General features: G+C 34.7%; 1 protein-coding gene and 1 pseudogene across 1 annotated transcript; one reads left to right on the plus strand and one right to left on the minus strand.

Moving 5' to 3' along the window:
* Positions 1–6,885: 6,885 nt before the first annotated feature.
* On the minus strand, positions 6,886–14,763 carry LOC111472457 (annotated as a pseudogene).
* A 5,223-nt stretch (positions 14,764–19,986) lies between these two features.
* Positions 19,987–20,448, plus strand: LOC111472458 (polygalacturonase-like). The gene is made up of 2 exons (XM_023118098.1): positions 19,987–19,996; positions 20,081–20,448. Exons 1-2 carry the CDS (start codon positions 19,987–19,989, stop codon positions 20,446–20,448), a joined length of 378 nt encoding a protein of 125 aa, XP_022973866.1.
* The last annotated feature ends 4,710 nt before the right edge of the window (positions 20,449–25,158 follow it).

The raw sequence follows: 25,158 nt of genomic DNA on the forward strand, positions 1-25,158 counted from the left end.
TAACTGGGTTAGAATAAGTGTCACATAATCGCTATCGTGCAGCCACAATAGTGCGATTGTGATAAGTAGTATCAAAGCCAAGTTGGCTCCTTGAATTGTAGGACACAAACATGTCTGCTGCAAAAGAACTGGGCAAGTCTCATACTAATCAGTTGGTAGAGATCAAAAATTAGTTACTCTACCTAAGTGAAGTTCCCGATGAATTGGGCTTTTAAAATCTCACATGAATTTTATTTTCGCTAAAGCTGACAGGATCAACGAGCTGGCAGGTCGCCTTGAGAAACTAATGTCCATGTATTAATGGTTAGGGTCAAGGCCCTAAAGACAATGCCACAACTGCTAGTGGCTCAAGCGTGGGGATAGCTCGACGGGCTCTGTTGCTTGGATGGAAGAACATATCGAGGGCTTAGAAAATACTCAAAAAGCGATCGTTCAGATTGTCTAAAAAATATCTAAAATTTTGAGAGTAGCTTTTGGAGTGGTTAGGGATGAAGTGGCGAATTTGAGCGCTAGACATGTCCTCACCATGAAAGAATTGGAGAATCAAACCCCCGTTTAAGTTGTAGTCCAATTCAACTAGATAAAGGTTCCGTAGCCCAAACCTTTTTATGTTGTTCGAGATGCCAAGGCTCTAGAGAACTTTATCTTTGACCTCGAATAGTACTTTCAAGCCAAAAATGTTGTAGCATACAAAGTGAAGGTTACATTGGCAAGAATTTATCTAGTCGATGATGCAAAGTTTTGGTGGAGATCTAAGTACATCGACATTCAAGATGGTCGATGTACTGTGGACACTTGGGAGAGCTTAATGCAAGAACTCCTCTGTTAGTTCTTCCTATAGAGTGTCGAGATAATCACAAGAAGAAAGTTTGATTTGATTACCCTGCACAGTAGATCCATCCTATAGGTGGGCATTGATATTTTCGATAGTCAGTGAAGCAAGCATGTACACCACAACCTTAGGTGACTACGTGGCCTGTGGGACGGGTTCGTCAGGTACCATACATGGATGATGAGCAGTCTAGCAATCACCATGTCTCATCATCCATGTTGTCCTCACCTATTAGAAAGAGTTCTTTGAGGTAGCCCCTAAATATCGGACACTAGTTATCGTTACGTATGCTCCCATGTCTGTGAACACCAAGAGCCTTCCGCCTTCCACCTAGAGTAAAACCCGTGGTCACGTGTGTAAGGATTGAGACTCGATGACTCTAAACAAATGAGCAAAATATTCACAAAAATAAAACAAAAAAAATTTAAAGCATACTATACGAAATATTTATATTATTTCGAAATAAAAAGTTCACACATAACTTATTAAGATACAACTTAATAGTTAAAATACAAAATAAGAAACGAACGCAAAATATTTAAAACAAAAAGGTGTGGAGGACAACAAGTGAAGCTTATCTATGGCACCTTCTCCAGAGTCCACTCCCGACCTTGACCAACTCCTTGTTTACCTGAAAAACATAGAAAACATGGAATGAGTACAAAGACTCAGTAAGTAGCCTACTTATAGGCTCTTAATCGTGTCCATAGGGTACCATACTCTTTCTTTTCTTGCTCTTGTTCTTCTTGTAAGTACTTAGGCTCTTTAGTTCTATTCTTGAATTGTTGATTCTTAGCATGATATATCTTGAGGACCTTGGTCATTAGATTCTAAAACCTTGATTCTAGTCTAAGGACCTTAGTATTAATGATCTAGGTTATTGTTCTTAGAACTCAGATCTTGATCTATGTTCTAGTCCTTGATCATTGTCTTGTTCTTGGTTACTTTCTAGGTTCTTGTTCAATTTTTTGTTCGTTCTCTAAGACACTCTCCCTAGGATTTAAGGTACTAGTCATTAAACTAATAACCTCTGTCCAAGGCTTCATATGTTCCAAGCGACGTAGGCTACTTACTGAACCTGCATCTAAAGCTTGTCTTGTGATACAATATGACAACCTATGCCCAAGGCTTCATGCATTTCAAGCCGTAAAGTCTGAATACCTATACTCGGGGCTTCTTACGTTTCAAGCATCGTAGTTTGAAGACCTACATCCAAGGCTTGTTATGTTCCAAGCGATGTAGTCTAAATCATGATCATGTTGTACCGTGGGAGATCTTAGGAGGTTCTTGAATCGTGGCTACGGTAATTTACTATATTCTTGTTCGTAACATGACTCTAGATTATTCCCCATGAAAGACCAAAAAGGTCACGTGATCGATACAAATATGAACATGATATCCTGCAAATCGTGAATAGGGTACCTCTAACATGGTGCAGGGCATCTCATCTAGGTGAGGGAAATAAGAGGCCAATCATGACATCTTGCTCAGAAAAATATGGTGTAGGGCATCCCATATAAAAGAGGAAAATTTGGGCCTCTGAAAACATACGTGGTGGGAGGTCATGGGTCACATTGGACATGATCAGGGTATTACCTAGCATTCTTTCATATCATAAAAACTTTAGGACATGGAGTGTGATACCTTATCTTGGTAGTTGTAGAGCTTGTGTGACACTTTCTTTGGGTTGACAATCATAAACATTTTTATGTATTTCTTATTATTCTTGAGGAATAATTGTATCTTGCATTCTGTAGCTCTTGCATTCTGTAGCTTATGAATCCATCATAGTAAAAGACATAGTTATTCTAGCAAGTAATAGTCTTAATAAATTCTTTAGAGGGTTCTAAAAATGTCTCAAGTCTTGAGATGTTTCCTTTAGGTGTTTGATCCTTGGTTTACTTTCCAAACTTACTCTAATCAACTTAAAATTTTGAACATACCTTCATGTTTTTAGGATAAGATCTTGTAAGAAGTAGCAAGTGATTTGGAGCATGTCTAAATTGTAAAATATAATAAGGAGTCTTAGGGACATTTTGGTCATTTTACCCCTAATTCTTAATTTAGCTACTTAATGTATTCTAATAACTTTCAAACGTCACAACATCCTCAAAAAGCATAAAATAAAAGGTTTAGTACAAAGTTTCATAGCATTTAGAGGTTATCTAGATCAATGAACTGAAGGTAGATTACCCTAGGGGTATTAGGATCATATTAGGATCATTTTACACAGTTACTTGGTTTAACTACTTATCCTTATCCAATAACCTCTAAATTTCATCTTAACACACCATCATATGCTCAGTGTTAAAAATTTGCAATGTTTAGTTATTTTAATGTTACTTACATTCCAAACAATTTGATCGATTTAAAGCCTTAACTTTCGGTTCTTGGTATTTTCTTTCATATTTAGCTTAAGTTTTATACTGAGATCCAAGCGATTCCTACAAGTATTTCCTAAGAATAGTCTAACATGACTACTTACCTTGTCATTGACGTTTGGGACCTCCGTTCTTGAGCTTCCCGTATTCGAATCACCTCAAATTTTCTTCCACAAATTCCTTATTGTGCTTGGATTTTGGAACCATAAACTATTTCATGAGAACTGGGTCTAGAAGAGAGTTAAAATTAGAAAGATCGAGGGAAGGTCATGGTTTGGTCTTTGAACCAGCCACATCATTGTCTTCTTCCTCTAGACAGGAAGAAGATGTGTGTGACCAACCTCGTCATCGCTTGTTTCATCGCTTCCCTAGCTCCATTCACAGCGCTTCTTTCCTTCATTTCTTTATGAAACTAGGGTGTTACAAGGACAACCATATTAGGAAATAGTGTGTAAGACCTAAAAATAAGATAAAAGATGGGCAAGAAATAGTAGCGGGACGAACCATAAGCATAGCCTTGAAAGTAGTATGTGTGACGGACTTCGACATCATATTAGGAATGGATTGGTAAGCCAAAAACTATACCATTGTAGATTACCACAAGAAGGAAGTAGTATTTTTGCCACCAACCAAACCCAACTTTAAGTTTAAAGAAACTTGTACTGGAGTCACCCCAAAGATAGTGTCAATGATTAAAGCTAAATGCCAAGTACAATAAGAAGGGTGAGCTCTAGCTTGTGCAGCAGACGTAAAATGAAAAGAAAAGACGATAGATACGATACCAATAGTAAATGAATTTCTAAATGTCTTTCTAGAGGATTTACTAGGAGTTCCTCCTTTATGAGCCGTAGAATTGGGGATTGAACTCGAACTAGGAACTTTTCCCATCTCTAAAGCATCGTACAACATGGCCAAATGAGTTAATCCAAGAGTTTGAAAGTTCATTTTAGGGGTATATAATGTAATGACAACAACAATTAAAAAAAACTAAGCGTGATTGCTGGAGACTCGCGAGAATTCGAACGAGCGCAGGAATTATCTTTCCCACCTCGACCACACCCTCCCCCGACTCCATGGCATGCCAAACATGAAGACAAATCGACCCTTAACCTTCCTAGAATGCAACCTACAACAAAATCTAAAAGGAAAACAAGATAAGGAGAGAGTTTGAAAGTTCTCCTGCAAGACAAAATTGAGGAGATCCGACGTCGAAACAACCAATCCACACCAGGAAAAGAACCACCGATAACTGCACTTACACGAAAGGTAAGCTTTTCACACTTTAGCAACATTGTGCTTCCTCGGAAATGATATTTGAGTTTTGGGTTCTGTGTATTATAGGAGTGAAACCTCATGGGAGTGAAGAGGAGGGGCCAGAGAAGCATAAAAGGAAAAACAACAAGAAACAGACGTTGGAGCATAGTTTTCAGAGGAGAGAGAACTTTTTTTGTGTTTTCCGAAGAAGTCGGGTAAGGAAGATGAAGTCCGTGGACTTTGGGTCGAATCTGGATCGGGTAACATAACTAATAACTTATTATCCAACCATTTTTGCACTCCGCCTAGACCTACACTTGAGGCCCAAATTAGTAAATTGAGACCCACTTGCAACATCTCAGCCCACCTACAGCGCCCAAAGTTCCATGACCCATAAATCGCAAGCCCAACCTACGAACTGCGACCCGCACGCTTGCAGCAACCCGCGCATCTACCCAACTTGACTTGCACACGCGTCATTGCCCTGTTGTGCCACATGTCACACTTACAACAAAAATTCTCCTAGGCTTACACGGCTCAGCTCCACAACTCAAAATGTTGTCCCTCAGCTTGGTAAAGAAAAATAGCCCAGTTTCCACCGTTCTTACAATCCCGAAGCTGAATTTGATCTTGCTTAAGGCACTTAAGGTCGGGATGGATATTCTAATAGAAAATGACAACCTGTGACACTTAGAGGAATTTTGAGGGACGAGAAGCGAACATACTCAAATTTAGGGAAAATGTTAGCTAAGGCCAACCAAGTAAGTGACCCTACCATCGATTTAATTATAATTATATGATGAATGATGACACATGCCCGTGACTTCCAACGTATCATATGCTCGTATATGCAAACTGTTATGAACTAATGTGTGTATGAGTTGATAAGTGAATATTATGTTGTATGTGATGAATTGATATGTTTATGATATGATATGATTGAAGGCATGCTTGGGTTATGTTATGTGATTGTTATGATATATGATATGTGCATGATATGAATTGATACGTTTAAAGGCATGACAAGTTTATGATATGACAAATGTGCAACATGAACTATATATGATATGACTAACATGCAAATGACAAATTGGCATAATGTACAACTCCGATATACGCATGAAAATTTTGATGAAAATGTTATGATATGAAGAGAACGCTAGAGGGGTTGTCATGCATGATAATGAAAAGGAAACATGTTAGGGCCTCATGCATTATTGTGTGTTCATTCACTAGAAGATACCTCTTCTCCTTGTACGATGGTATGGATGCGTATGCTACGAGACAGGAAAATGATCATTATATTTACCAAAATGGTGTTATTACGGTCGCTATTCTTAACGGGTGTTTGACATCAACAGCTACCAGAGAATGCTTGCTCGAGTAGAAAGGGGCCCAGGAGGTTTGCGGATCGACTAATGAGCCCATACTCACATGTGTGGAGCATGTGTAGAAATTAAGCACACATCCAATTGTCCGCTTAAAAATAGTCTCTCTAGAAAAATAGACTGATATGATAGATCTCACTCATGATCTGTATGTGCTTGCATTTAACCCCGATAGGGGGGGTCGCTTATTGAGTATTTGTTAAAACACTCAAACCACATCCTGTATGGCTGACGACGACATCGCAACTCGAGACAATGACACATGGATTTATTCTTAGACTTAGGCTAGGATAGAATGTTTTTAATTTAAATGTTTATTTATTCTTATTTAGTCTTTTATTGTGTCGTTTTAAAGATATTTTCAAACAAAAAGTCCATGGCAGTGTTTTAAGATGAAAATTATGTTTTATAAAAGCTTAAATTAAATGAAGTATATTTGCATTCAATGTTCATGATATGTATACAATAGCGACTCTAGATTAAAAAGAAAATTTAGGGTCATTATAGCGTCGTTATGAAGACCATAGATCTGAAGCTAGGGTAGTTTCATTTATGTTTAAATTGTAGTCCTTAGGGGTTAGATCATAGCGTTTTTGTTACTTTGAACTTATTTTTATTTCTTTTGTGCTATTTCATTGATGTTTACTTTTCGTTGAAATGAATTTTATGAACATTTAAATCCATGACATCATTTAAGTTCATGACTACTGACGATGACATCGTAAGTCAAACAATAACATATCCATAAGACATGTATATTTATTCTAGGCATAGATTAGAATAAAATGTTTTTATCCTTAATTTTTATTTATTTTATTTAGAAATTTGTTAGGTTGTTTTATTCTTTTTTAAATTACAATATTACCTTTTTACTTTTTATAATTATAACTGATTCAAAATTATTGGATATTTTGGTACTAATTATTTTATTCAATAGTTTATTATTATTATATTATACGTTCTACATAGAAGAAATGTGGAACATTTGGATCTCAAAGTCGAATAAATTCAATATGGTGAATGCAATTCTTCAAAGGAGTTTGAATGTTGAAGCTATTTCTTCATATGGATTGTTGAAAGTTGCCACATTACCCGCCCTTGAAAACACAATCTGCAATAAAGTTTATATAATTTTAATTTAAATATAACATCAAGATTATGACTTCAATTGCATATTTAGTCTGATATATATAATTACCGGTCCATGTACAGCTGACAACGATATCGCAAGTAAAGATTATGACGCATGCATATGACAATTGTATTTAAATTCTTAGACATTTGGTTACAATAGAGCATTGTCACTTTTAATATCTATTTTCTTTTATCTAATATTTCTAAGTTTATGAAATTGTTTTATGAAAATGTTGGCAAATATTTATGCATGAAAAGCTACGTCGTACATACTGTAGCGGACTTTGGATCCCTAGAAAACTAGGGTTGTTACAATTCTTAACATTAATTTGATATCTTATGTAAAAATATGATAACCTGATAATCTTCAAGGGTTCGTGATTTAAACCCAGCAGCGCAATAATCAAAATAGTATTCCCAAGTTCGTATGAAACCTTGATCGAACCCGAGTTGAAGTATTTTGCTGAAACAAAATATAAATTAGATTTCGATTCGAAATCATTTATTATGATAATGGTTTCTTACCTTTGATTGTTCAAAATCATTTATTATAATAATGGTTTCTTACCTTTGATTGTTCAAGAAATTCTTTCTCCAACACCTCAATGTTTGATAGTAATGAATTCCAATATTTTCCAAGTGCTCCACACTGTATCCAAAAGGACTTTTTTCATTATTTGTTAATAATTATTGTTGAAAATGAAGAACATAAATTAACTATTTACCAAAGCCTTGATGCAGAAGCCATGGCCGTTGTTATTCTACTTAATGATGGAAGGCATCCTCCTTGAAATACATATTCTTTTATAAAACCAGCACTTAGTCGATACTCTTTATAAGATTCGTCTGGCACTTATATGAACTAATGCAAAAAAATAATAATAATTATAAATAAAGAGTAATTAAAAGAATTAATTATAAGTAAAAACTAAAAAAAAAAAAATTAATTAAACCGGTAGAACAAGAAGACCATTGTCCTCTAACACTGATTCACAAGAACCAAAAAAATCTTCCATGAATTCGTGGCCAACTGCTTCTATCATCCCACTGCCAAAAAAAAAAAAAAAAAATAGTTAGGTTAACATTAAGATGTTTTTAAATAGATTCACCCATCTAATAAATCACGGTTGGTTTGGTGAATAACACATGTGGCACTATGGATGGTTCAACGTGTCTAACGGGTGAAGATGACACATTGCGCTAGATCCGACATGCATTCGCAAACTAATGCGCAGTTCAACTCGTGTACCAAGATGCAACTCGATTCAACATCGAGACTTGAATGTCCGAGAAATTAGAACCCTAATTTTACTTGAATTAGAACCTACCAGAGAAATTAGAAACTTTGGGGCCCCTAACAAGTGGAAAAACTAGTTTGGGAAGGCACACTTCACCAAGTAAGAAACCACACCAAATTTAGATAAATAATACTTGTAGGCATCGAAAGGACGTGCTAGCATGAGATCATTCATAACTCAGGTGGTTATAAAATGCATGTTAAGGACTTTTGAATAGCATTTTCTTTATGATCATGCACTATATGAATGTTATGGTAAAATTACTGTTATGTCCCTAGGTGGAGATTTTCGAGTAGCATGCTATTTTATGTAATTTATAAGCTAAAAAATAGAATAAGCATGACTAGAATACGAATGGGCAATATGGATGAATATGTTATGTATGATGTAAGAAATTACTAAAATGTGATTATGACGGGATTTGTGATGAAAGTTGTTTTATATGTATTTCGTTGTGTTAGAAAGGAGGACATACTATTAAAATTTCTGCTCTGGGTGATTGATAGATGTTATCTCGTTGTTGAGCTTGCTTGATTATATGTTTGTATATATATTTGCATGGTCAAGTATGTTCTAGCTCTAAGAGTTTGACTGTATGTTCTCCCTATAGAGTATGTTTGTCTGCACAAAGTTAAGGCTAGATGCTCTAAGAGTTTGACTGTATGTTCTCCCTATAGAGTATGTTTGTCTGCACAAAGTTAAGGCTAGATGATAACATAGGTTAGTACGCCACCAATGCACTTAGCACCTTACGATTGTGAGTGACGGTCAGAGGGTATACATTCTAGTGCTCCCAGACTAAGAAAGACTCGAAGAGTTAGAATAGAGCATCCTGGAGTAATAAATTTACGTTAAGCCACCTATGTGCCTTGGAAATCCAATAGACCTCCTCAACTCCCAGATATGACTAAGGTGAAGTTTAAATTATGGATTACATTCTTAGGTGATCGATAGGAATATCTCCCTATCGAAGCATCCATGAAAGAAGTCAATTAAGATTAGAACGCTACAGCTAGCGCGATTTACTTATTGACCCAAGTCAATACATTTCTAGTAGATCTTGCACTTCAGGATTGTGAGAGATTAGAGGTTTAGACTTGTGTGCACATAGAGATTAGTTTAGTCCAAGGAGCNATCTTGCACTTCAGGATTGTGAGAGATTAGAGGTTTAGACTTGTGTGCACATAGAGATTAGTTTAGTTCAAGGAGCTAACCTCGAACGTCCTGAAAATGAGAGATGTGATTTAAACTTTCTAGATACCTCTAAGAACCTAGTAGACCTCTACGACATCCATGAATGACAAAAGTAGTCTCATAGCCTGATAGTAGTAGTATAGTGTGTGAGGACCTCCACTTCCCTCTTGACTCTAGTACAGTACCGTTGAGTTAGCCATGAGGTTGGTTAGGAATGTGTGACTCAATGGTTTGTTGGATTACTCTACACGCATCCTGTTGTCGGGTGTTGATCATGCGGGTAATTAGTAGTTACCCTGCATGGAGGATTCGTCCTATGGGAGAGCTTTGATCATGCAGATAACCAATGGAGCGACACGTATTGGGTGTAGTGCCCCCTAACCCTGGGCAACTAAATGGCTTGTGGGATTGATTCGGCAACTAAATGACTTGTGGGATTGACGAGTAGGCTAGCACTCATCATGTTGTTCCCACCTAATATGAAGTCTATGAAGGTAGTGCCTCATATTCGGATACCGGTTACCACTTTTTAGGCTAAGCTACCTATCCAAGACTCTACATTGTAAGAACAATACACTTGTTGCCTAGAGTTTACCATGGTCACTTGCTAAATCATGGATGTGATGAAAGCTTACAAATAGATTGCTTACTCGGTACATTTACATATTCATACCCTTTTCCCTCTCTTTTCGGGTGTTCACTAGTTTTCGGTTGAGGTGAAGGAGCATTCGAAAGCTGTGTGGTCAGAGAGGGGATCGTTCTGAGGTGTCGGTCTGTTTTCATTTTTTTTTTCAATGGTATCTCAAACCCATTTTTCTCTTTTATAATAAATTTAAAGAACACCTTCTTATAATTAGATTTTCTTTTGTATTTTACTTTTTTTCTCACATTCTTCTTTTTAGTTTTGATCGAGTTTCAAAATCCCGAAATTTGGGTTGTGACAATCCTCTACTTATTCAACTTTTTTTTTTTTTAATTCATGAATCTATCGAACAAGAAGTTAAAAGTTTAATGTCTTATTTGATGCAAAACTAAAAGTTTAGTGTAAAGTTTTCATTTTCAAAGTTTAAGGACATTAAGCTAGATTCAAAGTTCATGAATCTAAAAAGTTTTGTGATCTATTAGATACATACTAAATCTATAATTTAATCAAATAATTATTATGTTATAGTACTAATTCATGCATATTATGACTAATAGCTTTATTTCATTTGAAAACTCACCACGATAGGATCCTATCATATTTAGTTGTACTTGATAATTCTCGATAGCCGCAAAGAAGAAACTCAATATGATCCTACAAGAAGGTTGGATCAAAATGATTAGTAATGAAACCAAGTAATAGTGTAAAATGACTATAATGCCCCTAACATAACTTACCTTTTATTCATTACCCAACCGATCTCCTAATATCGTGAAACTTTATATGAAGCCTTATTTTACAATGTGAAAGAATTATATAAAGTTTTAGAACTATTGATCACGGTTGGGGTTCGAACTAAGTTTAAAGGTGGCAAAATGATCAAAATGTCCCTAACGTTCATTTAAAATATTTCAAGGTCCAAATACCCTCCTAATGATCCAGTATTTTAATTAAGGTCTATATACAACTACATGAAGGGTTATGTTATATTTCAAGATGTTTGGATCAAGTTTAAAATCTAAAGAAGTTAGGGGTATAAGTTATGGCTTAAGAGAAATACAGAAGTGTCTCTAATGGTTAACCAAGATTTATGGAGGCCTAGAAGTTTAATATGACTTAAGCTCACTTTAGGATAGTGAATATGACTTATGCTCAATAAATGTTACCAAGTATTATGATTAGGGGGTGTCATAAGCTACATGCTATGCTTAGGTTAGCCCTTGATTTTTAAGTAACCAGATACTACCCTAATTCAATAGGAGCTCAAGGTTAGCACTTGATTATTAAGTAATAAGGATGCTGCTTCATGATAAGCTTTATCTCTTGATTCTTAAGTAACGAAGAAACTACCTAACTCAAACAACAATCGAAAGAAGTAAAATAGGCACATAAGAAAGAGATATTACCTGAAGGCCAAGATCTTGAACCCTTTTTTGGGCATATTTCAATTGTTGTTTGGACAAAGTAATGCCGGTACAGTGACATCCAGTTTGCTTAACTATTTCAATAGCTAAAGTTCCCCAACCACACCCAATATCCAAAACCTTATGCTTTTTGTTGATTCGTGCCTATTAAGAAGTAAGGATTAGGTAACGTAAAATATATTTAGTTGTGTAATAATTAATAATCACCTTCTTAATAAGAATAGAGATTTTCCTCAATTGTGCAATCCTTAAATCTTCATCTTCCCTCTTTATTAAGAAAACAATGCAAATCATCATATAGATTATGAGATTTTTAATAAATAAAAGTTGGTTATACGAACCTTAAAGATGGCACATGAGTACATCATTGTATCATCTAAGAAGAGAGAGAAAAGTTCATTGCTCTATACAACCAAATAAATTTTCAATAAAAGAGAATAATTTGATACAAATGGTATTAAGATAGAATAATTAGAAATGTTATTGGATATTGAGAGGAGAATAATTTGATACAAATGGTATTAAGATAGAATAATTAGAAATGTTATTGGATATTGAGAGTATATTAATAATTAAATTGTAAGGTTGATAGGGTGATTTGTTCTATAATTCTTCACCTCAAGATTCAAAATCTATAATTTTAAAGAGATTCAACCCGTTTAATTTTTGAAGTTTCTATAATTAAGTTACCAAACGAAAAGAAATGTTCACTTTATTTAGTAATATGGGTATGAGCTATAAATTCTTGTAAACTTTTTTTAACCATAATTTTATATCTTTGGATCACTTCGAGTCTCACAATTTATTTACTCAAACGCTACAATCTCATACTTATTTGAGTTATCTTATATTTCTTTTGTTTGTTATTTTTCACTCTTATTCTAATTATCTTTTGATTGAATACGAATAAGATTGAAGAGATATCATCAATCTAAAGACGAAAAGAAAAATACTAAGAAACTGATGAATCCATATGCTACCAAGACGAAATGACGAGAAATATTTTTACGAGCTTGTGCAATGGTGTTCTTTCTTAAAGTATGCTGAAAGAAATACTTTGTAGATGCTATAGTTGTCGTAAATAGTGGAGGAGACCACCATCCCCTACAAAAAGTAGATCACTATTACTGACATTAAAAAATTATCAGTTCAATGTTATTATTGTTGTCCTAAAATAATTTTTATGTTCGTGTTTAACAAGTCTTTAAACTTTAAAAATATTGAATAAGAATATAACTTATTTATTGGGTAGCTTTCAATGTGAACTTTAATAAATTTTCTAGTTTATAGATCCATTAAATATAAAATCAAAGTTTCAAGAAATTGTTATTAATTAAAAGATTAAATGTTTAAAGACTTATTATGAGCTTATAAACTTAACTTAATAAGTCACTCACTTTAAGAGAATTGTTAGTAGACTTGATAGAATAAGTTAGGGAACTATAGGAAAATTGGTAGTAGATAGACAAGTTTTATGCTTTAACGAGAAAGATCGTCTGTCAGTGGTTCTTAACTTGAGGAGAAAGTTTAGGAAGTTGGTTAGTACTTCACAATAATAACAAAGAGAAATGAAAGTTAAGTCCTTGAGGTTCCTTGTTTCAAAACATCTCTCCCCTCACATTGTTTTTTTTTGCTATCTTTATTTGATGTATTTGGATCGTTTAAACACTTGTTAAATTTATTGAATATATTAGAAACACAAAAATGTAAATTCAAGAACCTATTAAAAGTTTTTAATGTGAGATCCACATCGGTTGGAGAGGAAAACAAAACATTTCCTATATGGGTGTGAAAACTTCTCCCGAGTAGACACGTTTCAAAACCATGAAACTAACGGCGATATATAACCGAGCTAAAACAGACAATATTTGTTAATGGTGGTCATGGGCCATTACAAATAGTATTAGACCAAGATACTGGGCGGTATGCCAGCGAAGACGCTGGACCCCAAGGGGGTGGATAGGATACCCATATACATTTTTTTTTATAAAGGAGTGAAAACCTCTCCCTAACAAATAAATTTTAAAACGGTGAGCCTAACGACGATATGTAACAGGACGATACATAACACGTTAAAACTGATAATATCTATCAATGGTGGGGTCTTACAATTAAGCTCCTTCAAAAATGAAACTCGTAATTAAAATGTCTTATAATTCATATTTACCTTCTCGTATTAGAAGAATTTGTATCCTTATTAGCAATGAGAAGCTGCAAAATTAGAAGGTAAGCATGAACGAGGACGATCATTAAGAACCTTAATTAGGATTAGGAAGAAAGGAAGTAATTAAGCTCACCAAAATAAGGTTAAGAAGACCTTCTTCTTTATCCATTAATGAAAATTCTCCATTGATATATGCATCCGCAAGTCCTAAGTCAGCTTCTCTCATAACCTTCCAAAATAAATTATATTTTATCCTTTTCTTTCAACCATTTTTTTAAAAAATTAATAAAATAAATAAATAATTATATTACCTTCCAATAAAAATGAGGGCTGTGAACTTTTAGAACAACCTTTAGGAGGAAGCTGTTAGTTATTGTTTCCTCAAAGGCAAATATTTCCCCCATCTTCCATTATACTGTCATCAAATTTATTATAACCAATATGAGTTCTCATTAAGAACAAAACAAATGAATATAGTATCGTGTTGGCTCACATTAACGATTCGGTCGATATGTATCGACCAAGAAATCTTGTAACAAAAAGGCGTGCTCCTTTTACTGTTAGAGACGATATCGTGTGTTTTGGATTGTTTAAAAGACTGAACGTTGCCATGCTACTTGCCTGCATTCAAGGTTTTTGTGTTGCTAAAATTAAATCAAATTATTCAAAATCTACGGAACAAAATTAAGGAATAGATTGGCACCATTCTTAAAATTACTTAAAATTACATTCTTGAGTCAAAACAATGTTTTTGTTTTTTTGTTTTTTGTTTTTAGACGGTGGCTCTTCTATCTTAGTTCTATTTTCACCTTTTTATAAAAAATGTTTCTAAAATTCATCTTTGAAGGTGTTACCTGAAGCAGTTAACGAAAAGCTTTTATTTCTCAAAAGTTGAAATTAAAAAGTGGAAAAAAAAACCATTAATATGAATGTTACTGAATGAATCTAAATATGTTACGAAATGAAGATATGACGACAAAAATAAAATAAAAGTCATGTTTGAAAGTGAAAGCAAGAAGGGTTACCTTGATATGATCCACAAAATCAATGTTCTCTTCTCTTCTCTTCTCTTCGATGCTATCATACTCATTTATAGCCGGAGGTTCCACAATAAATATAATTGTATACTAATAAATGTAAGAGAGAAACTACGGCATCTAATCAAAGGCCAACCTAAAGGCCGACCTAGAGCTAAGAGGACATGAATTTATATAAGTTTAGAAGTTTTTTGTGAGAGATCTCATATCGATTGGAGAGAGAAATGATTGTCAGCGAGGATGCTGGACCCTGAAGAAGGGTGGATTGTGAGACCCTACATCGATTGGAGAGATAAACGAAGTATTTTCTATAAGGTTGTGAAAATCTATCCCAACAGACGTGTTATAAAAACCTTGTAGAAGCTCGAAAGTGAAAGCCCAAAAAGGACAATATTTGCAGTGTGCTTGAATTGTTACAAATTGTTACAAATGGTATAAGAGCCAAAAACCAAGCGGTATGTCAGTGAGGACACTGGGCCCAAAAGGGGAGAGTACTGTGAGAAATCTCACATCGATTGAAGAGAGGAATGAGTGCGAGCAAGAACATTAAGCCGTGAAGGAAGTCGATTGTAAGATCCCACGTCGGTTGGAAAGGGAAACGAAATGATTGCCAACAAGGACTCTGAGCTCTGAAGGGGGTGGATTGTGAAATCCCACCTCCATTAGAGAGAAAACCGAATCATTTTTTATAAGAGAGTGTCTAATTGATATTATTGGACATTTTTGAAATAATGTATCCATCCGCTACAAAATTGTTAGATTAGTTAATCTTAATTATAAAATTATTATAAATATTTATATAATTATAAACAGAAGAATGAAACTTATATACGAATCTAAGTTTTTATAAATGGGCTTATCAGTTAATTGTTAGATTATTTTAACTCTTTTCTTAAATGATTAAATTACTACCACAATCATAATTATAATAAATGGAATATAAATGGAATGTGAAAAAGTATTTTGGAAAGTGAAAGTACTAATGAAATTGAAAAAATAATGAGATAGGGAAGAGAGGATACCAAAAGTTAAACGGACCGTTCTCCGCATTAATTTATGTTTGGTTCAAAATAAAGGCGTTGGCTGAATAAATTCATTTAAATTTCAATTAAATTGAAATTATGAGGACCTATTTAATATAACTATTTATTACAAACTTTATCCATCCAGTTATTCCAATTATTTTACAAAGACATAAAAAAGTGTAGCCCCTAATGCTCCAGACTTAATCAGACTCAAAGAGATGGAATCGAGGAACCTAGAGACGTGAATCTATGCCAAGGCTGCCAAACCGCCCTAGGGACCTAAAAGACCACCACGACAACCCTAGTACATAAAGGTATCCACCTAGGCCGATTGTAGACAGTAAAGTTTATGGAGATTCCACTTCCCTTTCCATGCCAGTACGATACTGTTGAGTTAGGTGTGCGGTTGGATAGGAACATGCTACTTGATAGTTCACTTGGATTCCTCTGCAGGGTGAGTGGGTGTTGATCTTACGGGTAGTCAAGGAAGCTAACACATACGGGGTGGCACCCCTAATTTTAGGTGACTACATGGCTTGTGGAACGAGTTTCTTAAATACCTCCCATGGATGATGAGCAGGCTAGCACTCACCATGTTGTCCCCACCTATTACAGAGAGTTTTGTGAGGTATCACCTTAACCTTGGACACCGGTTACCACTGCCGTAGTCTCCCAAGTCTATGAACAACGACAGATCTCCACCTAGAGCCTAGAGTAAAGTCCATGATCACAAGCTAGGTCTAAGATGTGATGAGAGCCTACAGATAAATTGCTTACTAGATATATTTATTTACTCACCCTTTTTCCCTTTTATTTTTTTAGGTGTTCGCAAGTTAATGGTCTATTTTTTCATTTTTTGTATTACATTTTATAATTCTATCCCAAATCCATTTTCCCATGGTAATAAATTTAAACAATATTAATGGTATTTATTTTGTATTTTTATTGTGATATTGTTTCACTAATCTGATTTTGATTTTACTTCATTTTATTATTTTATTTTATTTTATTTTTATTTATTTTTGCTTTTATCTTTTTAGTCTCCAGGTTGATATGAACCAAGAGATATCACTCATACAATATATTCTAAATTACTCTAAATTGTAATCTACCTAAAATTTATAACATGAAACTTCATTCTTCTTCGATGTGGCATGAATTAAAATATCTTTTGATAATTTCAACTATATTTGCTTCTCATCTTCATTGAAGTATATTGTATGATTGATGTCTCTTGGTTCATGTCACGGGTTTTGATGACTGAAAATTCGAGTTTTGACACCTTGGATTTTTCATACAAGGAATAATATTAAATTATAAATAAAAAATTGTTAAATAATTAATTACAAGACTAGCTCGAGGATGAGACTATGAATCCTCCTAAAAGAGAGGTAGATATTCATGACAAACTTCATGAACAAAAAAAACTACAAATAAAGGCACTCGTTTTCTTCATATGCAAGGTGGCCTATTGAGAATCTGAATACCCACAAAGGGTGGTTCTCCATGTCATTCAAGTCAAAGCGTCAAAAACCCATGCATTGGGGACTTTGAAGTACTATTTGCTTTCCAAAAGAGGGTGGGAGAGACAAAAGAGCCAATAGAATGATGTTTTATGTACATTGAGGTCTTGGTTAACCATAGATTTGCCAAGAGTAGAATGATCAATTCTAGAGTCATCCACAACTTCATGATAAAGACACTGAGACGATAAAATTGTCAATTTTGTAATTTTGTAGCCTTACCTATCTCAAAAGTTGCAAAGAGAACTTTGATCAAGTTGGAGACTTGGATTGAGCAAACTGATTTTATGATAATCAAGATGAAGGATTTCAATGTCATGTTGGGAATAGATTTTTTTTCTTAAAGGTAAGGTCATTTCCATGCCCCAAACAAAATGCTTCGTGGTTATGAGGTCAAACCACACCATCATTCAGATCCATACCCGATAACCAAAAGGGTGAAGATGATATCGATGCTATAATTGAGACTCAATCTTTCTTATTATTAACCCACACTCATCATCCTTCCCATTATTGAAGAGGAGGGCTCGAGTGAGTAAATTCAAATAAAAACCTCACAAGTCACAAGAGGAAAACATCACAACATATGGCTTCTCCACCTAGAGTGATAGATCTAAAATTGATTTAGTATTAGGGACGAGATCCTCTATTACAAATATGTGTCGTTTGCCTCAATCGGAGCTAGCTGAATCTCATAAATAGTTAAATGACTTGTTGAATGTCAAATTTTTTAGTGATCACTCGAATGCTGGGGAGAGGTCCAAGCGAATACCTCCACCAAAAGGTGGAGACAAATCTCCAAAGGAACTAGTGTCTAATCGGGAAAAAAACATCCAAACGAATGAATAAAATAACTGGTTGGAAACACAAGCTGCAAAAAGTTTGGAAGTGAAGACAAAGTTCTAATCAAGCTTAGATCCGATCAACTTTGATTCCAAAGCAATAAGAATCAGTAGTTGATGCAAAAATACTATAGACCGGTCAAAGTCATGTAGAAGGTTTGGAAGGGATCCTATAGTAACCAATTGCTCCCATGGATGAGGAATAGTTATTTATCCACGTCATAAACTTGAAATGTATCCCAATCAAGAAGACACCAATAACAATGCGACAACACGACCTCTTGCCATAATGAAGAATCTCATTACCAAGGAAGTAGAAGAGAATTTGGTTAAATGATACGACAAATCAACGGATCAAGAAAAGACTTATAAAATTTCTTGGTAGATCGGAAGAGATATCACAATGCTGAGATCGGTTGGAAACACTTCGAGAGGGCTAAAGTCAGCCTCATTCTACATTGCTTAGTTCGTGAAGAGTTAGTTGATAAAGATGTCAACCAATTGAGTGGAGGAGAATATCACAAGCATGCTTGTCAAAGGTCTGTTACCTATAGTCGCATTCTAGATGTCACTATCATGTTTGTCCAAGGTGTGTTATCAGTGACCTCATGCTCGTTCCAATCCCTTTTACTTGTTTTTACGGAGTTAGGTCTTTATCATTTCTATTATGTCCATTCGAAGGTGTATGACCATTCACCAAAATCATGTTTATACATACCAAGATCAAAATGCCTCAAAACTTACTATAGGGGGATGTGACAAGTTTTCAATTCTTCCTATCCTGGTTATATACAAGTCCTAATAGTTGCTTAAGGTGCCCAATCTTTGTATTTAGAAGATATCTCTCTCATCCCTCACTTATTTTACCTTTTCATGGATCTCTCTCCATCCATCCATCCCCTTGGAGATTTGTTGGCTCTACACCAATTAGATTTTAGTTCATTCATTTTAAACTGATCAAGTCTAATTTACAAACTTTCAACTACTCGTGCTTAAATGATTTTACAAAATTAAGTGATAAAAGGAAAGAACCTATCATAGTGATAATTGGGTTCAATTTAATCAAAGGAGAAAAGAGATGTCTATCATATTGATACAAATCTATCACCAAGCGACCATAAAAAAAAAAAGTCTATAAATGATAAAAAAAAATTGTTGATAGATATAAAAACGGCATATTATTGATATACTCTATCATTGATAGACTTTAAGACTTCAAAAAATGTAACATTATTAAATTATTTCTTTGTGTGATGCATTTGTAACTTTATTGGATAGTTACAAATATGACTAACAATTCTGCCTCTCATTATTTGTGACATTTTTGCAAATAAAAAGTCACCAACTTTCTATTACATCACTAACAACGACATGATAAAAAAATATATAATAGCATTTTGTTCTATTGCATAGTTCTTTAGGTGACCTAAACAATTAATTAAACATCCATTTTTAGAAAATAATTTGTTGGAAAAATTAGGTTTTTTTTAGTTAAAATCTTCCCATCCCTTTTTAAGTTAGAACAAAAATAAAATAATATTGACAAAGAATTTTTTTTTTAATTTAATACTTTTAAAAATGAGAGATCAATCATTAAAATGATAATCAGTGTCTTATCTTATAAGATAGACTTAAATTTAAAAATTAAATTTACCGACATGACATAGATAATTAAAAAGGGTTAAACCATATAAAAACAATAATGATTAAATAGAATAAGAATAAAATAGTACATGAGACAGATAATTAAAATTAGAGTTGGAAGGATAAGCATTGACTTATAAATATCACTCCACACCTCTCCTATTTTCCTATCACTTGCTTACTTTCTCTCTCTCATGCTTATCATGAACACTTGTATCATTAAGTTTTCTTTCTCTCTTCTTGTAATCTTGCATGTTTTTCTTTCCCTTCTACTTTTATTTTTTAACCATGCCTCAGCTACTGAATTAACATTCAATATTGTTACTCTCGGAGCTAAGCCCGATGAAAAGACTGATGCCTTGCCTGTGCTTCAAACGACATGGGCTAAGGCCTGTGACTCATCTAAACCAGCCATTATTTACGTTCCCGAGGATATATTCTTCGTTCGAAGTGCGAGATTTAATGGACCTTGTAAGAACAATGCTATTACTGTTCTCATTGATGGAACTCTTGTGGCTTCCTCGGACATTCAAGTTTTAGCTGAATCTAGTTCTTGGATTTTGTTTAATCATATAAATGGTCTTTTCATTAGTGGTGGTCTTATTGATGGACAAGGAACTGCCTTATGGAATTACAAACACCCAGGGAAGAGTTGCCCCATCTGAGCGAGGGTATGTAGAATTTGAGTTTGCTCCATACAAAAAAATTGATTTTTTTTCAACCCAAAGTTGAAAGAAAATAGAATGGATTAATTACAATATTATTTTAAATTTTTACTAATTCTGGGCTTTGGATTGTTTTGAATTGATAGAGTCTTCAAATAAATGATGGAAAGAAGTGAACATCAATGGATTATCTTCAATTAACAGCCAATTGTTCAGCATTGTAATGAATCGGTGCCAAAATGTGCATATGACAGGTGTGAATGTCTTTTCTGCAGGCGATAGTCCAAACACTGATGGCATCCATGTGCAACAATCATCAGATGTGACCATCCTCAACTCGAACATCAGAAATGGTGACGACTGGTCTCCATCGGTCTAGGGACATTTAACATGTGGATGGAAAGTATTACATGTGGACCTAGACATGGAATCAGGTAACTGGAGATAGATTAGGATGAGCATGTTTAAAAATATTTTTTAAAGAGTTTAAATAAATTTGTCACATTCAATTTTAAAAGATAAAACTAAACATAAAATTAAATTTAAATGATTAAAATATATTCTAAAGTTATTTTGAAAATTACTTTAAAATTATTTTGGATAAAAATAGTTATATAATATATTAGGTTAGAGGGAGGAAATTAAAACTCAGGAAATATTTGATATTTTGTTGAATGTGTTTGTAGCATGGGGAGCTTAGGGATGGAGGCTTAGGAGGATGGACGGCATAACATTACACTGAAATCATCTACATTCACGGGGATTCAAAATTGGAGTAAGGATTAAGTTTTGGGAAAGACCAAGCAATGAATTCGCTACAAAAGTTCATTTTCAACACATAATGTGAAAAACTCAATCATAATTAATCAAAATTATTGTCTACATCTTAAATTTTTTCTAATTATATTTTCCTCATTAATCTCATACCTGTTAAATTTTTTCTAATTATATTTAAGCTTAAATGGAAGGAATAGAACTTAATCTTTTTATTTTATAAATAATTGATTTATTTTATCTTTGTTTGAAATTTGTTTAGGTTTAAATTATTAGTATTATTATTATTTTTTTTTGTACATCAAATTACTTTTATAGGTAATAAATTAAGGATGCTATTATTCTCCGATGTCTTAAAATGGTATGAAGCTTTTATGATTTTATTTTTTAATTTATCCAAAATATCTAATATCATTAGAGATAATTGCTCTAACTTATATATACTATATAGAAAATTTAAGACTGGTCGATTTATATCTTATTTGTTGTATATATTTATATCTTATTATTGAATTCCTAGTTTATATTTGGTTTTATAATATAACTTAGGATTCGGAAGTTAAAGTTAGCGAAGTAACATACGAAGACATCAAGGAAACTTCGGCCACTGAAATAGCAATCAGTTTTGATTGTAGCCCAACAAATCATTGCACTGGATTAAGCTTGACATAAAGCTAACTTACGAGAATCACATCGCTAAAGCTTTATGTAAAAATGCTGAAGGAATTACCTGTGGTGTGGTTGAACCTTCTAGTTGCTTAGCATCGGCAAACCTTATTCATATACTATAGACCCTTTAGGTTATTCTTAAACATGATCCTCTTGTATGTGAATCACATATGGGATAATATTAAATTTTAAATAAAATAATCAAAGTTATTATTAAAATTAAACAATTAATTACGAGGCTTTAGGGCATAATCTTAACACTCTCGACCACTAAGATATTCTGACATTTTCTCCACTGTTTATGTTACCCTAGTTTATCTGATTGACCTAGATCATAGATGGTAGCATCATGGTATCTACTTATTCCAACGCTTGTTCTTAGCATGCCTTTCCTTATAAGGAATTTGAGCAGGGTAGGTCTCAGTCAAGGCTCTACCTGCTCTATCTTCTCGTATAGTACCACTTCAGGTTTTAAGGTCCATAAACTATCATCATGCCATAGACTCCAAGTTATTAGGTATTGTAACCAATTGTATCCTAATTAGTTTAAAAGACAGTAACTGACATATGCATATAATTCACATAAGGAGTGAGATCATGTCTACTAACTTTACAACTTACATACCTTGTCAAGACGAGGTGAGCTTAAGTCAAGTTGTAGGTTGTCACGGTCATGCTTGTCCAAGGCGTGTTGCCTACGGTCGCATATAAGATGTCCAATTATGCTTTTCATGACGTGTTGTCCACAGCCGCATGCCCGTTCCAAACCTCTTTACTTACTTTCAAGTTAGATAAGCATTCACTATTATTGTTGTGTTAGTACGGGGGTGTATAACCTATCAACAAAATTGTGTCTACACCCGTCAGGGCTAAAATGTACTATAAGGTATGTGACTAGTCATCAATTCTTCCTATTCAGGTTATATGCTATCAAAGTTGTGGTTGTTGCTTATTTTCTTATAGCCTCTACTATTGCTTTCTTAAAAAAAAAAAAAAAAAAAATACATTTCCTTCCTTACCATTTCTAAAACATTTTCTTTGAAACATAGCCAAGACTCGATCAAGCATACTGTTAAACCTTTCTATTTGTCCATCAATTTTGGGGTGATTACTCGAAGAGATGGCTCGACCCCAATAGCTTGAACAATTCAGTCCAAAAGGACCCTGTGAATCTCGGATCGCGATCGCTAACAATCCTAGTGGGAATGCCCCACAACTTGACTACGTGTCGAAAAACTAATTGTATGGTCGTTTCGGCCGAGCATGACTTGCGGGTCGGGATAAATATGGCATATTTGGAGAATTTGTCAATGATGACCAAGATAGACTCCATTTCTCTTACCTTGGGGAGGTGTGTGATGTAGTCTAGAGAAACACTTTTCCATGGTCGGGACGAGACTGGTAGAGGTTCTAGTAGTCCCGCAATCATGTTTCGTTCAACCTCATCTTGTTGGCAGATAAGACAGGTCTTTGTGAACTGTATCGCATCGTCGTAGAGGTTCGGCCAATAGTACCCCTTTTTAGGAGGGCATAGGTTCTCTACCACCCGTTGTGACCCGCCCATGGTGTGTTGTGGCATTCATTTAGTAGGAGTCTCCTCAAGTTCCCCGAACAGGGGCAAAGAGACGATTTCCTTTGGTGAAGAGTAAATTGTTTTCGACCCAAAACTGGCGAGTCTTCCCCTCTCTTGCTAACTGCATGATGGCCTGAGCGACCGGGCTAGGTGTTCCTTGATACTTTCCTGTATCGTTCCACTCAACTTACTTGCTTGTAGATGAGCTAACATGCACAGGGCCGCATACTCACTCTTTCAACTTAGAGCATATGCACCTTGGTTTGCTTTACATGGCCTGTGTTTGAACTGGAAGTCAAATTCGGCAATGCATTCTTGCCAACGCGCTTGCTTCGACGATAACTTGGATTTTTTAAAGAAGTGAGATATGGAGCTGTTGTGTGTCTTCACTACAATTTTGGCTCCGAAGAAGTACTATCTCCAAGATCGTAAACAGTGGACCACTGCCAACATTTCTTTCTTGGATGCTGCGTACCTTCTTTTTGCATCGTTTAGCTTCTGGCTCTCGTATGCAATGGGGTGTCCTTCTTGCAATAGGATGCCCCTAGGGCGAAGTCTGAAGCACCATCTCGACTTCGAAAGGTTTCGTCACATCGGCAATCCCTAAAACTGGCCCTTCCATCATGGCATTCTTAAGGTTGCCAAAGGCTTCTTGACACTGTGAAGTCTAGCTCCACTTGTTTTCCTTCTTTTGTAGTTCGGTCAAGGAGTCTGCGCACTTTGAGAATCCTTCCACAAATCACCGATAGTAATTTGCCAACCAAGGAAATAGCGCACTTCTATCACTGAGGAGGGGTCTTCCACTCCTTCATGGCTTTGACTTTCTCCTCTTCCATACCTACCTTGCTTGCTTCTATTACGTGTCCAAGGAAGTTGATTCGCTGTTGTGCAAACACGCATTTTTTCCCTCTTCACATATAGTTGGTGTTATTTGTCAGGCTAATTAAGACCTTTTCAAGACATGACTTCTTCACGAAACTTCTTCCTTATACTTACCTCATGCTTATGTAATCTCGGAAGAACAAATTTGTGTGATCGTGGCGATGTTTGAGTCAAAGGCTTGATTGGAAGTCAACCAAAATGCAGAAACTCATTAGCAGCTCCCTCTAGTCCTTACTAGGTCTTTAATGAAATGCTTAATTTTTGTTTAGAGGATCCTAGGTAGGAAATTTGAACTTAACCTCAAATCTTACCCGAATATATTTTTCTTTCATTGGACATGATTCTTGATGAAAATGCTTGTTGATGGTATGAATGTGATAGGTTAGACATGATGAATTCATGTGTAATGTGAGAATGCGATTCTAAGCTTTTAAACATATACAATGACAGATAAAATTGGACATATAAGTTAGGAACATTTTCAAATTCTTGATTTCTTTCGAGGATTTGTGGACAATACTTTTTAGAAGGGGTAGAAAAAAGTTTGAAGGGAAATGGTGGATTACAACTCTCAAATTTAGAAGAAATTCAAGGAAGAGATACCCAAAATCTAAATGTTGATTTCTCACGGTTGAAGGCTTGACACTGCTTGATATTGCTCCAAATGACTGCTCTTACTTCATTATTTATAGAGGAAGCTTAAACTAACTTTAAATATGAAATATGAAGCATTGCCGTGAATTTAAAATCAATTTTTTTAAAATTTTGGTAAAAAATATCTTTTATAATAAGAGGTTAGTCAACCTTCATGA

This window comes from Cucurbita maxima, unplaced genomic scaffold, assembly GCF_002738345.1.
Source record: "Cucurbita maxima cultivar Rimu unplaced genomic scaffold, Cmax_1.0 Cma_Scf00073, whole genome shotgun sequence".
In the NCBI taxonomy this organism is placed as follows: domain Eukaryota; kingdom Viridiplantae; phylum Streptophyta; class Magnoliopsida; order Cucurbitales; family Cucurbitaceae; genus Cucurbita; species Cucurbita maxima.